We start from the raw sequence: 14,144 nt of genomic DNA, 5'->3' as shown, positions 1-14,144 counted from the left end.
CAGGCCTCCTTTTTCAATAATTCAAGGACCAGGAAAACACATCAGCTGCTCTAAACAGCAGGTTATGATGTTTAAGCAGTGGGAATGGGCTTCTCAAAACCAGTCCAGGTTTAAGCTCTTAGACCAGCAAGCAAGATGCTGCCTGCACTGCTTTTGTTCTTTGGGCCCAAATTAGAGAACAGTAAGAAGAGGCTGGTAGAGTATTTACACTGATCCTGTGAGGTACCAGGATGGATCTTTCCGGCTTTTCAGCTATTAATAGATAAGGGGACTAATTTATACTACAAAGTTCATTTTTGTCCTAATGTTCAGAATGGACTTAGAGACCTTTCCTGAAGGCACCTTGGTTAATTTCACATAGGCTTCTTTCACTGAAATTCTCATAGAGAACCTCATGCCCTTTGCTGCTAAACTGTGCTTAGCTTTCACATTGGGCTTCCCAGGTCGTGCCAGTGGTAAAGAATACACCTGCCAGTGCAGGAGACGCAAAAGATGTAGGCTCTATTCCTGGGTCATGAAGATCCCTTGGGCGAGGAAGTGACACCTCATTCCAGTATTCTTGCCTAGAAAATTCCATGGGCAGAGGAGCCTGGTGGGCAACAGTCCAAACGGTTACAAAAAGTAGGACACAACCAAGCAACTGAGCCACACACACACACACACAGAGCTTCATATTGTATAATGTATACATATGGCATAGAGTAATTTGAAAGCACTACTATGAATTATTTAAAACATTTCCCAAAAGTTAATGGATACATAAAAGTCATACACAGTGTCCTGGAACCCCTTCATTTCCTTTACTTTATCAGTTCTCTGTCCCAAGATGTTTTCTAAAAGGATTATGAAACTCTATGGTTTATAGGGGTTTCCAGTGAGTTATCACCGTGAACATTCTTTAGTGTTTGTGTATGTGGGTTATGAGGGAGAATGAGGAAGAAAGTCTCAAGAAATGGAGGCAATGTGAGTACAATTTACAGACTGAAAAATACAATCCCCACTTCACTCCCACATCTGTGGATTCTGCATTTAAGGATTCAACTAACTTCAGACTTGATTTTTTGATCCATGGTTAATTGAAAAAAAATACAGAACCCATGCATTCAGAAGACTGACTGTATGAGCTTTTAAAATCAAATTTAAGAAACAGTTTGAGGCTGTAATTATGAAATTGGTAGTACTTTATTACAAAATACCCACCTTTGGGCAGACTGCAGTCTCAAAAGCCACACACCCATCTATGTATCAAGTCCACTGGATGGAATGGAAGGCAGCCAGAGTATCAATATGGCACCATTGCCAGGATAGAGGGCACATCTGCCCCTTCACAAAATGAAGCTCTGACAATGAGCCATTATCTTGGTATTCTCTCAGAAAATCAAATTGATGGATTTCATATAAAGGGAGAAAGAAAAGCAATTGTTCTTTCTGAGCTGTAGTTCATTTAAAGGCTAGATCACTATAGGTCTTATTGGTGAGCAGAGAAAACTAAAGTGAAATTCTAATGTCTTTTTTTAATCTTGAGAACAACCCTTTTGATCCATTTCTATCATATTGCTACATTCCCCACAGCTGCCATTCTCTCCATCCGATGGAGCATGAATTTTATGAGGACAATGAGTATCTTTCCAGCTTGCCTGCTGATCCAGACAGAACAGAGGACTTTGAATATGAGGTAAGATCATTTTCACACCACTTTACACTTTTCCATGAAGTTATGGTTGAGGGGTTTTGCATAACAAAGAAAAAATTAATTTATTACTATGAGACATATTTTATCTATTATATATCTAAGCTAAGAGCTTTTAAATATTTGTTTCAGCTATTTGGTGTCTAGTATTTTATGTGTATTGGAAAACATTTTGATAATATAAACCTGAAAATAATTTGCTCACATTTTTGTTGCTTTGTATAAATAGTATTATGGAAGCTACATTTTTTTTCTTCTTTTTGTAATATAAGAGAATTTCAAGTAGAGTTTGGAAAGGAAATTATATTTAAAACCAAGACTATGTTTACTATTTTTATTCATTCTGTAGTACTTTTATTTTAATTGATAAACTAAATTTTATATTATTTGTATTCCCCTTCACAAACTCAATATTCTTTTTATTTATGACTTCCCTATTGGCTCAGACGGTAAAGTGTCTGTCTACAAAGTGGGAGACCTGGGTTCGATCCCTGAGTCAGGAAGATCCCCTGGAGAAGGAAATGGCACTCCACTCCAGTACTCTTGCCTGGAAAATCCCATGGACAGAGGAGCCTGGTAGGCTACAGTCCATGGGGTCGCAAAGAGTCAGACATGACTGAACAACTTCACTTCAAAAACTCAATATTCTTTTTATTTATGACTCAAGTACTTTAAAGAATATTTTCCCTGACTTTCTAGAAAGAGAGATGACCTCATGTCCTTTGTTGTTAAACCATGTTTAACCTTTACATAGTACATGTTAGAGTGTGTGTACTATGATATGAAATAATTTCCAAAACCTGTCTATTAATTACTTAAAAGTTTGCACAAAAGTTAAAGGATTCATCCTAATATTTCCTCAGTTTCTGCAGTCCATGAATCTTTGAAAGGTTTCAGACTACTCTGGCATTTGGAAATAAAGTAGATTGAGGGCATAAAGAAGCTTTGGTAAACAGCAAAGAAGTCATGATTATCTGCCCTTTTAATGCTTTAGATGATGTCATACAAGTTCAGCAAAATGTTCTCTTCCATTTTACAACCAGGAAATCCTGAAATCTCTTCCCTTAGGAGGATCTGAAATTAAATAAGGCCAATTCAGTGAAGCTCACCTAAAGCAAATAGACATTTATTTGAAAGCTCCCTCCAAAAGTCATTGCTGGGGATTACAGAAATCATTATTTCTTTTCAGCCAGAATTTGGAAGAGTGTGCAATGATACCCAATATCTGAGTAAATGGTTTTGTCATTTTTGTTCACATTAATTACTTATCCCCCCTCTCCATTAATTTGATTGAAAAGTTTTATAAATCCTCAAGTACTGATATACACTGAAATATCCATTAAGTTTTGCCTATTCATGCAAAATAAATTACAAAGTTGAGTCACTTATCCAAATAATTCAAGATTAAATGATGTCTTTCTTTCAGTTAATTAATTGCTTTGGGTTTGGGGGATGGAATTATCTAGATCACTTCAACTTTTTATTTAGTTTGTGCCTTAAACCTTTATTAAAATACATCTGATATTTGGCAAAACTAATACAATTATGTAAAGTTTAAAAATAAAATTAAAAATAAATAAATAAATAAAATACATCTGTGTGCTAGGGAAGGGTATGGGAGAGAGACTTGCTTAGGCTAAGCAGAGTCACAGTAAAAATTATTTTCAATAATTAGCATGTCATTGACTATTACAATACAGTCAGATTCTCTAGTGCTTACTCTAGCTGAACCACATCCTCTTTTCCAACCAATGTCAACCCCTAATAGAGGCCAGCATCGGTGTGATGACAGTGGTAAATGCTCAGACAGGTCTTCTGTAGCCTGTAATCTGAACTAATCACAGAATCCTAGTCATTACTTGGCTGTCAGCTGTGATTCTCTTGCCAAAGGCACCTTTCTGAGTTATTGAAATAAAGAATGTTCCAGTGAAATTTAAATAAGGAATAAGTTACTGTGACAGGCTTCGGTCAGGAGGAAGGGTACAGTTGAGAATATCTGCATGGCTAATGGGGGAGTGGAGGCACTGGGGAAGACCCAAGGATGATGGACCAACTTTAGAAGAGAGTGATTCTACTCTATACCTCACAGTGTGTTACACTAACATGGCAGTGTCACACACCATCCCTCTTGATTGTGTCAGATGGGACTGTGAGACCTAGTGAGCCCACTGCTATCACCAGAGCTGACTGTGCTCGCCACATTAAGTGCGGGGAGATTTAGAAATGCTGCCTTTACATGCTATTACACTTAGAAGCAGACTCGTCCAGTGTTTCTGTGACTAGCTCAGATGATCCCAGCTTCTCCAGAAACTCTGTTAATAACCCAGAAGTTGGGGGGATGCAGAGAATGCCATGGTCCTTCAAGAAGGACCAGTTTTATGCCACTCAGAGAGTATTATGGGAACCTGAGGTCTAATGGTCAAACAGAGGACTTCTTCTCAGAAAGAGATACTCATTCCTCTTCAGCTTAAAAATGAAAACACATTGATAGGCAATTGGGAAAGTAGAGATATGACTCCTTTTCATCTGTTTTTGTTCAGTTGTACCATAAATATTTAATGAGCAGTTAAAAAAGATGCCAGGTTTTTATCTAGGTTTTTATTTAGGATTGATAAAGCCTTTACTCCAGTGGAGCTTAACCTTTAGGGGACAGAGATGGGCAGAAAACAAGTGAAGATGCATTATATCAGATGGTGATTAAGTCCTCGTGGAGAACAAGCAGTTTGGGTAACAGAGGAAGGAAATGCATGGTTTGGGGATGAGGTGTTGCTGTCTCATACAGGTGGTCAGGGAGGGCTGCTCTCTTAAGAGACCTGAAGAGAACTAGCCATGTGGATTCTGAGAGAGCAGCTTTCCAGATAGAACAGAGGGCAAGCATGGATACGAAGGGCCAAAAGCAGGACCACTCCTGGATGTGCCCAGGTACAGCAGAGGCCAGTGTGCTCTGGGGACCGGGCAAAGGGGATAGACAGGCAGCAGTATGAGGCAAACTCAGAATGAGTAGGGGCATATCTTGAGGGACCTTTGGCTTTTACAATGAGATGCAAAGTTGCTGAAGGAGAGCCTGGCCGGGTTCTGCAGTCCTCACAGGATCCCTCTGATGCTGGAATGAGCTTGAAGGTGGGCAAGTAGTCTCCAGCCTACCAGTGAGAGGAAAAAGGGGGAATGGGACCTGGCTGATGACAGAGGCGGTGGTAAGATACGGTCTGGAAGGCAGCATTCACCCTGCCCTGAGGCTCTGCCTGTGTCCGTGCTTCCACATCTTGTCTTCTAGCTTTAATAGTCTGTGCTCTGGGGGGCTTTCTTCTTCTGACTTTCTAAAAGCAAAATATCATAGGCCAGAGTGAAACACAGCTTCTGGCATCCACTGAAACTAGCATAATAAATCTACTCTTAAAAGACAAAGTGTACAGAACTGCATTTCTGAACTTGCTGAAAGCAAACTATGCAATTATTAATATTTAGGCATCTTTTTAAAAGGCCTACTTACTATCGACTCAGTGAACCAAAGCTGATCTATCTTGTGGATACATATTTAGGGACTTTTAGTGTGGGAATTTTTGACCCAATAGACCAAAACAGACCTGAATATCTCTATAAATACACATTTAGGGACTCTCTAACACGCAGATTACTCTATAGAAAGATGGTAACTGCTCCCCTCAGAGCCATGATAGACAGCAAGCACGTCTTTGGAGATACTGTAGTCAGTATGTCAATGCTATGGTGACTCTGGTGGGGTAGGGACCTCTATGAAATTTTAATGACACCCATATCTCACCATGACCTATCACCACTTTCCCCAGGAAAATTATTTGACTGGGTTTTACATTTCCCCTCAGTGCTTCAGAAAAATCTCAGCAGACCAGTCTTTATTAAAAGACTCACAGCTTGAAATTTGATCTTTTTTCAAAAACAATAGCACTGTTTTCTAATTAAAAATGATAAAGGATTTTAATTTTAACTTTGAGGGAAAAAATAAAAACATAAAAATTTACACAATACAGCCTTCATAAGAGTCAGGGTGCTGACTTTCACTGAAATAACACTGAGGATTAAGCACTCTTTTTCTGTATTTTCAACTTTGTTCATTTTTTTCTTTCATAGAGCCAGCTAAAGGTTGAAATAAATCATAAATAGCCTTTAGCAAGTCACAGGCAGATCTCACATCCAGCCTCTACCAGAAATAATTTAAAGGGAAAGGCTTTGAGAAATATAGAGCTCTTTTGTCCAACTCTTAATAGAGATATGTTTGCTGTTGCAGGAGGGCAGAGAAGATGTTGAATTTTCTGCAGCATTTGCAATCAACTCTCAAAATTCGATGTTGAGAGCGGAAAGTCAGAAAATTAATAAGTGCAGCATTTTGATAGTATAAAATATCATGTTAGACACAACAAGCAAGTAATTTTAGCAACATTTCTAAGCCTGGTGATTTTCATCACTTAGAAATGCTACTTGAAATTGTTGTTATTCCTTGGCCTAAAATAAGCTGAAGAAACATCCAACAGCCTAAGTACTCATAGAGTTGCCCTTGTCTGTACATTGTCATCACTGTGAAAGGGCGTTTAGAAATTTGCTTGGACAGATGGTAAAGAGAGAAAGACAAGTACATGTCAGAGTTCTATATAATGTTAACTGAAAATCCAACTTGGGCTATAAACAAGAAAGAGCATTAAGCATATTAATTAGCTACCTCTTAGCAATTCTTATGCAAAGCGTAAGTAAACCCTTGTGCTCTGCTGAGAAGTGTCATTTTGCAAAATTTATTTCCCAGGTCTGGATCCCTGTGAATATGTGCAGAATATTTGTGAGAATTTAAGTATATAATCTCTCTCTTACATAGTTAAAGAAAAGAGAATTTTGAATCAAAGACATGTTCATTCAAAAAAATAGCTAACAAGAGAATAAGCATTAGTGAGATTTTAATCATATCTTTTTGGGCAGATTCATGATTTGTGAGCCAGCTTTCAGAAAAATGTCCCTAGTGTGCATACGTAAGAGCTATATGTCTCCTTTCTAGTCTGTGAGGGCAGAAGCCTTCTCTGCCTGTTCATCATTGCATCCTATCACCTGTCTCAAATCTGGTACTCAGTATTTGACGAAGGAATATATGAGGGTTCTTACTGCTGTCTCCATGAACCAAACTTTGAGCAGTGCAGTCCCTTTCCACCTTTTGTACAAGGGAATTGGAAAGAAGCTTAAGACCACCATGAAGTTATGACAGATATCCTCTCCCTTTTTAATAGGTATTTGTTCTTTTTTCAAGTTTGTTCTGTTTTACTGAGCTCTCCCTATTTACCTCACCCCCTAGCCCCTGGCAACCATTTTTTCTACACCCCATTTCTGTGTTTGACTTTGTTTTGTTTTGTTTCGATTCCACATGAGTGATACCATGCATATTTATTTTTCTCTATCTAATTAATTTAACATAGCATAATACCAAAATCTATCTATGTCACAAATGAAAGAATTTCCATCTTTCTCATGGCTGAATGATAGTTCATTTTATGCACATACATATATATGTGCATATATATATATATATATGTATACTACACCTTCTTTATCTGTTCATCTATTGATACATAGTTTGTTTTCATATCTTGGCTATTATAAAGGTATTTGTTCTTTATGTTAGGGGTTCTAATCCTAGTGCCATTTTTGTTTCAGTTAAACCTTTCTAAGGAAAGGGCTAAAACATGGAGAAACAAAAAGAACTATGTAATGAAATAGATTTTTGACTCCATTAAAATTAATTTTTCTAGTCATAATATTATAAATTCATAGAATCTCATATTTGACATGTTCTCTAATCCACTCCTATATCCAGTTTGTAAGTTCTTCAACAAGGGATAGTTAAGCAAGCTTGTAAAACTCCACAGTGGACAGAGAACTGAGAGCCTCCCCAAGTAAACAACTCTGACTCTTACAGTCAGTTCAGTCACTCAGTCATGTCCAACTCCTTGTGACCCCATAAACCGCAGCACACCAGGCCTCCCTGTCTATCACCAACTCCCAGAGTGCACCCAAACCCATGTCCATCGAGCTGGTGATGCCATCCAACCATCTCATTCTCTGTCGTCCCCTTCTCCTTCTGCCCTCAATCTTTCCCAGCATCAGTCTTTTCCAATGAGTCAGCTCTTCACAGCAGGTGGCCAAGTATTGGAGTTTCAGCTTCAACATCCGTCCTTCCAATGAACAGGACTGGTCTCCTTTAGAATGGACTGGTTGGATCTCCTTGCAGTCCAAGGGACTCTCAAGAGTCTTCTCCAACACCACAGTTCAAAAACATCAATTCTTCAGTGCTCAGCTTTCCTTATAGTCAAACTCATATCCATACATGACCACTGGAAAAACCATAGCCTTGACTGGACGGATCTTTGTTGACAAAGTAATGTCTCTGCTTTTTAATATGCTATCTAGGTTGGTCATAACTTTCCTTTCAAGGAGTAAGCGTCTTTTAATTTCATGGCTGCAATCACCATCTGCAGTGATTTGGAGCCCCCCAAGATAAACTTAGCCACTGTTTCCACTGTTTCTCCATCTATTTGCCATGAAATGATGGGACCAGATGCCATGATCTTAGTTTTCTTAATGTTGAGTTTTAAGCTAACTTTTTCACTCTCCTCTTTCACTTTCATCAAGAGGCTGTTTATTTCTTCTTCACTTTCTGCCATAAGAGTGGTGTCTTCTGCATATCTGAGGTTATTGATATTTCTCCCGGCAATCTTGATTCCAGCTTGTGCTTCCTCCAGCCCAGCATTTCTCATGATGTACTCTGCATATAAGTTAAATAAGCAGGGTGACAAAATACAGTCTTGCTGCTGCTGCTGCTGCTAAGTCACTTCAGTCGTGTCTGACTCTGTGCGACCCCATAGATGGCAGCCCACTAGGCTCCTCTGTCCCTGGGATTCTCCAGGCAAGAATACAGGAGTGGGGTGCCATTGCCTTCTCCAATGCATGAAAGTGAAAAGTGAAAGTGAAGTCGCTCAGTCATGTCCGACTCCTAGCAACCTCGTGGACTGCTGCCTACCAGGCTCCTCCGTCCATGGGATTTTCCAGGCAAGAGTACTGGAGTGGGGTGCCATTGCCTTCTCCGATACAGCCTTGACGTACTCCTTTTCCTACTTGGAACCAGTCTGTTGTTCCATGTCCAGTTCTAACTGTTGCTTTCTGACCTACATACAGGTATAGTCTCTGAGAAATGTACTATGAAGTTTGAAAAAGTGATAGCAGGAGTGTGTTTGGGTATAAAACATAACTCATAAATAGACTATATAGTATCCATATGTTGTGTTAGACATCAGGGAAAGAGAAAATAGTGTGCAGTGTGAAAATATAGAATCTTCAGAATTTTTTAATTGACTGGGTGCTTTACAGTTCACCAATCTATTTCCTTCCACTTGTTAGTTCCATTTTAGAATTATTAATAAAATATCTAAAATAACTTCATACCACTTACCTCTTGAGCAATAAAATCATCCATTTAAAAATCATGTTAATAAGTTCATTCTTTGGGGAACTGTATTGAATTGAAAACTAATCTAGATGAAGTGTGAATATATTTTTATTAATTTGAACATTTAAGATAACATGTTGTTCTGCCAGACAGGCATTGGTTCAGTAAGGTATCTAGTAATGAGACTACCATTTTCACTTCAGTTCACCATGTCAGTTATATCACATTAAATCCTAATCATGGCAGCCAAACCGTCCAGTTGTCATATATTGAGGATTATATGTCCTATATCATGACTGCTTCCTCCTTTGTCTAAGACATTCCTTTATCTCCAGGCTACTTCTTGATCTCCTGGGGCCAGTCTATAGTCTGTAGTCCATCCAATCCCCACTGCCAGACCAGACCTTCTTAAATGCGCTTCTTATTGGCTCACTCCCCTGTTTGTCATCTTGTAGGGCTCTGTTCCTTGAATTAACTCTAAGATACCCTATGTGGCATTGAAGATCCTTTGTACTCTGTCACTGCTCTATTTTTCCAGACTCTAGTAGTGTGCTTTTCTTTATTTGTGTCTTTACTATGGGCTTTTTCACTCCTGAAACACCTTTCTCACTATCACTTTCCCATCAATGAACTCCCCTATGATATTCCATAAATATTTTTGTCATGATTCCCTGGGCTATAGTGATTTTTGTACTTATATTTTTATTCTAAATGATTTTTATTTTTAATAGAAGTGACCACTCCTAATTATCTTTATATCACCTGGAAAGTCTAGCACATGCCCTGGTTCATGAAGGCCACCCAGTAGCATTTGATGAGTGAACAAAGTATTGACCATTTCTGCTGGTGTTATTCTATGAGCCTGAATACAAATTCAAAGGGATAAATGAAGGAAAGATCAAACCAGTCAATCCTAAAGGAATATTCAATGGAAGGACTGATGCTACAGCTGAAGCTCCAATAATTTTGCCACCTGATGCAAAGGGCCAACTCATTGGAAAAGACCCTGATGCTGGGAAAGATTGAGGGCAGGAGGAGAAGGGGGCAACAGAGGATGAGATGGTTGGATAGTATGACTCCGTGGACATGGGTTTGAGCCAATTCATGCAGCCCATGGAGTTGGACACGACTTAGCAACTAAATGGGCTTCCCTTGTGGCTCAGCTGGTAAAGAATCCACCTGCAATGTGGGAGACCTGGGCTTGATCCCTGGGTTAGGAAGATTGCATAGAGAAGGGAAAGGCTACCCACTCCAGTATTCTAGCCTGGAGAATTCCATGGACTGTATAGTCCATGGGGTCACAAAGAGTCGGACATGACTGAGCAACTTTCACTTAGCAACTAAACATCAACAACAAAATGAAGGCAAAGAAGAAGAGAATTTTGTAATAGAGTTGTGAAAGTCTTTTTTTTTTCTTATAATAATTCAACTAACAATCCAGTTGTTAGAATAAACAATTAACATACACTTGTACCAGGTTGTAAAAGAAGGAAATCTGGATTTTTCTGATTGCCTTTCTAACAAAGAAAATCTGCATGTTTTACCCCAAACTTATAAGTTGGAGGACCCTAGCAAATAGACATGCTAATTTACATAGGTAAAGAATGGACTAGGGTTCAGTATTTATTAGGATAATCAGATGTCCTGGTTTGCCCTAAACTGTCTGCATGTATGACTACTGTTCAATTTAGTTATGAATGGCATCCTCTTCCACTTTCAGAAATGTCCTATTGCACAGTACATTGTATGGTTTTCCTGGTTTTTATACTTGTTGAACCTTAGTGGAGGCTGAGACTTTGTAATCCCATTCTATATTGTCCTAATATTCCAAGCAGAGGTGACTCAGAATATCCCAATTTGAATACCGATCTTATTAAATTGAACAATTTTCCTAAGTCATGAGTCTCTATTAAAAAAAAAAGTCTTCCTTAATGAATGACTAGAAAGAAAATGACACAAAGTTGGAAATAGTCATCAAAGTTACTGTAATTCTTTTCAATTTTTTACTGAAAGAAATGAAATTAGTTGAGCTGTTAATTTGGTCATGTAATTTCATAAAACAAATATGAGGAAAATTTGTCTTTTGCCTCACTGATTATGAAAACACTAAACCTAATTTCCTAAGAAAACAATGAAAAGCAACTTGAACCTTCCAAATTGGTTATTAAACAGTGTAACCAAGGGAACATTTCTTTGAAGAGGAATCTAGATATAAAATGAAGATTCCTTATACTGCATGTATGAATTTTATCAAAATGCTGATATTCAGTTTTTGTTTGAAGATGCTCAGTGATGCACATTCAGATGATTTTCTTGCATTAGTGAAAAGTGTTTGTGAAAGGTTGTGTTTAAGGTGAATATTTGCATATCAAATAATATTTTCAGATGACTTCTGCTTTCAAAGAAGTTTACATAGGGACAAAGAAAGGATTTTAATGTTCCTTTTAGAAGCAATGTAATCAAGTGGAAGGAATTCAAACTAGGAGTCTGGTTCCAATTCTAAATCTGTCTCTAGAAGCGACTTATTACCTTTTCAATAATAGCATCCTCACATGTGAGATCTGTGGGGCCATCAGTGTTGGTTAGGGAATGAATTGTCAGCATCTATTTTTTCCTTGAAATACACTTAAGCAATGTGAGACAAATGCATAGTCAAATCCTTGAAAATTTTATGAATATTTTAATATTTCAAACATATCAACCCACACTTTATGAGTTTTTATAAAGAGAACACATACACATAAGGGTACAAATTTTCTATGAGTAGTTGTTCTGGTCTGTATAGACTATACAATAGTCTGGTCTATAGTACCATTTGTAGCAGGCAGTACACCTCTCCATATTTTCTCTGGCTTTAGGGTTTAGAACGTTAACTCATGTACATTTGCCAATTCAAAGTGGCAGATGCAGCACTAGAAATAAATGGCTTTTTTTTTTTTAATTTTATTTTATTTTTAAACTTTACATAATTGTATTAGTTTTGCCAAATATCAAAATGAATCCGCCACAGGCATACATGTGTTCCCCATCCTGAACCCTCCTCCCTCCTCCCTCCCCACACCATCCCTCTGGGTCGTCCCAGTGCACCAGCCCCAAGCATCCAGTATCGCGCATCGAACCTGGACTGGCAACTCGTTTCTTACATGATATTCTACATGTTTCAATGTCACTCTCCCAAATCTTCCCACCCTCTCCCTCTCCCACAGAGTCCATAAGACTGTTCTATACATCAGTGTCTCTTTTGCTATCTCTTATTAAAATACAGTGTTACTCTTTAGAAAAATTTTAATTAGAAAATAATTATAGTTTGGATTTTCTTCCACCAATTTATCATCTCTGAAAAAACTGTTGGAATCGTTAAGAGAATGTGTTTTGTCTTGGCATGATTGTTCTGCCTTTCCTCCCTAAGATGCAAGCTATCAGTGATGCTCTGGTTCAGTTACATGGTGCATCTATCAGTATTCACTATGTATTAAACAATCTAACTTATTCAATAGTATGGGTAACAGGGAACCTTGCGTGTATAATACAGATTAACCAAGAATTATGGTAAATCTGATCTATGTATTTGTAGTCCAAAATAAACATTTAAATATCATTATTGAAATATATTTTTATATATTTAAATCAAATATATATATATAATTAAAATATAATAGATATATAACATTGTACAAAATTAAAGAACATGATGATTGATTAATGCATATATTGCAAAATGATTGCCACAATAAGATTGATTAATGCACCCATCCCCTCACATGATTACCATTTTTGAATGTGTGGTAAGAGCATTTAAGATCTACTCCCTTAGCAACTTTTATGCTATAATACAATACTGTTAATAATAGTCAGCATGTTGTAAGTTAGATCTCTAGAAGTTATTCATTTTATAGCTGGAAGTTTTTACCTTGTGACCAACATCTTCTCATATCACACAATGCCCAGCCCCTGACAACCACCATTCTACTCTGGTTTTGAGTTTGGCTTTTTTAGACTCCAAATATAAATGAGAACACAGTTTAAGTCTTATCTGTCTGACTTATTTCACTTAGTTTGATAGCCTCAAGGTCCATCAAAGTAGTTGCTAATGGCAGGGTTTCCTTTTAACTGATGAATAATATTTTGTGTGTGTCATATGTATGTATGATATATATCACATTTTATTTATTCATATGGATTTATGGACACTTAGATAGTTTCCATGTCTTAGCTATTGTGAATAAAGAAAGGTGCAATGAACATGGGGTGCTGACACTGCTTTGATATCTTATTTTTGTTTCTTTTGGATATATTCCCAGAAACAGGATTCCTGGATCATTGGTTGTTCTTTTTTAAATTTTTATAAGGAAACTCCATATTGTTTTTCATAGTGGCTAACCAATTTACATTCCCATTGACAGTGCAGTAGGGTTCCCTTTTCTCCGCATCCTCACTAACACATTTATTATCTGTCTTTTTGATGACAGTCATTCTAACAGGAATGAAGTGATATTTCATTGTGGTTTTGATTTTTATTTACCTGATGACTAGTGAAGTTGAGCACCTTTTCATGTACCTGTTGGCCATTTGTATCTCTTCTTCAGGAAAATGTCTATTCAAGTCCTCTACGCTTATTATTTTTTTGGCCACACCAAACAGCATGTGGAATCTTCCCCCACCAGGAATCAAACCCAAGTTCCTTGCACTGGAAGCACAGAGTCTTAACCACTGGACATTCAGGGAAGACCTACCCCCATTTTTAATAAGGGTTTTGCTGTTGTTTTATTGTTGTTGTCTTTGCTGTTGAGTTGTATGAGTTTTTATGTATTTTGGATACTAATCCTTTATATGATATGTGATTTGCAGATATCTTCTCCCTTTTCGTACATTGCCTCTTTATTTTGATTGTTTTTTTTTTTTACTGTGCTGAAGCTTTTTAGTTTGATGTAGTCTCACTTATTATTTCTGCAGCTTGTACTTTTGGTGTCATATCTAAAATATAGTTGCCAAGAC

General features: G+C 37.6%; 1 protein-coding gene across 1 annotated transcript in view; it reads left to right on the top strand.

Moving 5' to 3' along the window:
- Nucleotides 1-14,144, top strand: part of PDZRN4 (PDZ domain containing ring finger 4) — a 431,725-nt gene that overhangs the window by 355,279 nt on the left and 62,302 nt on the right. Inside the window, exon 5 of the mRNA XM_086403895.1 lies at nt 1,573-1,675. Within this exon, the coding sequence (XP_086260021.1) occupies nt 1,573-1,675 (103 nt within the window). The remainder of the gene's footprint in view (nt 1-1,572; nt 1,676-14,144) is intronic.

This window comes from Bos grunniens, chromosome 5 (assembly GCF_055505025.1).
Source record: "Bos grunniens cultivar Pamir isolate PY7600 chromosome 5, Bosgru_T2T1.0, whole genome shotgun sequence".
NCBI lineage: Eukaryota > Metazoa > Chordata > Mammalia > Artiodactyla > Bovidae > Bos > Bos grunniens.
Note: the sequence above shows the minus strand (reverse complement) of the source record. Positions and strands in the feature narration are given on the sequence as shown.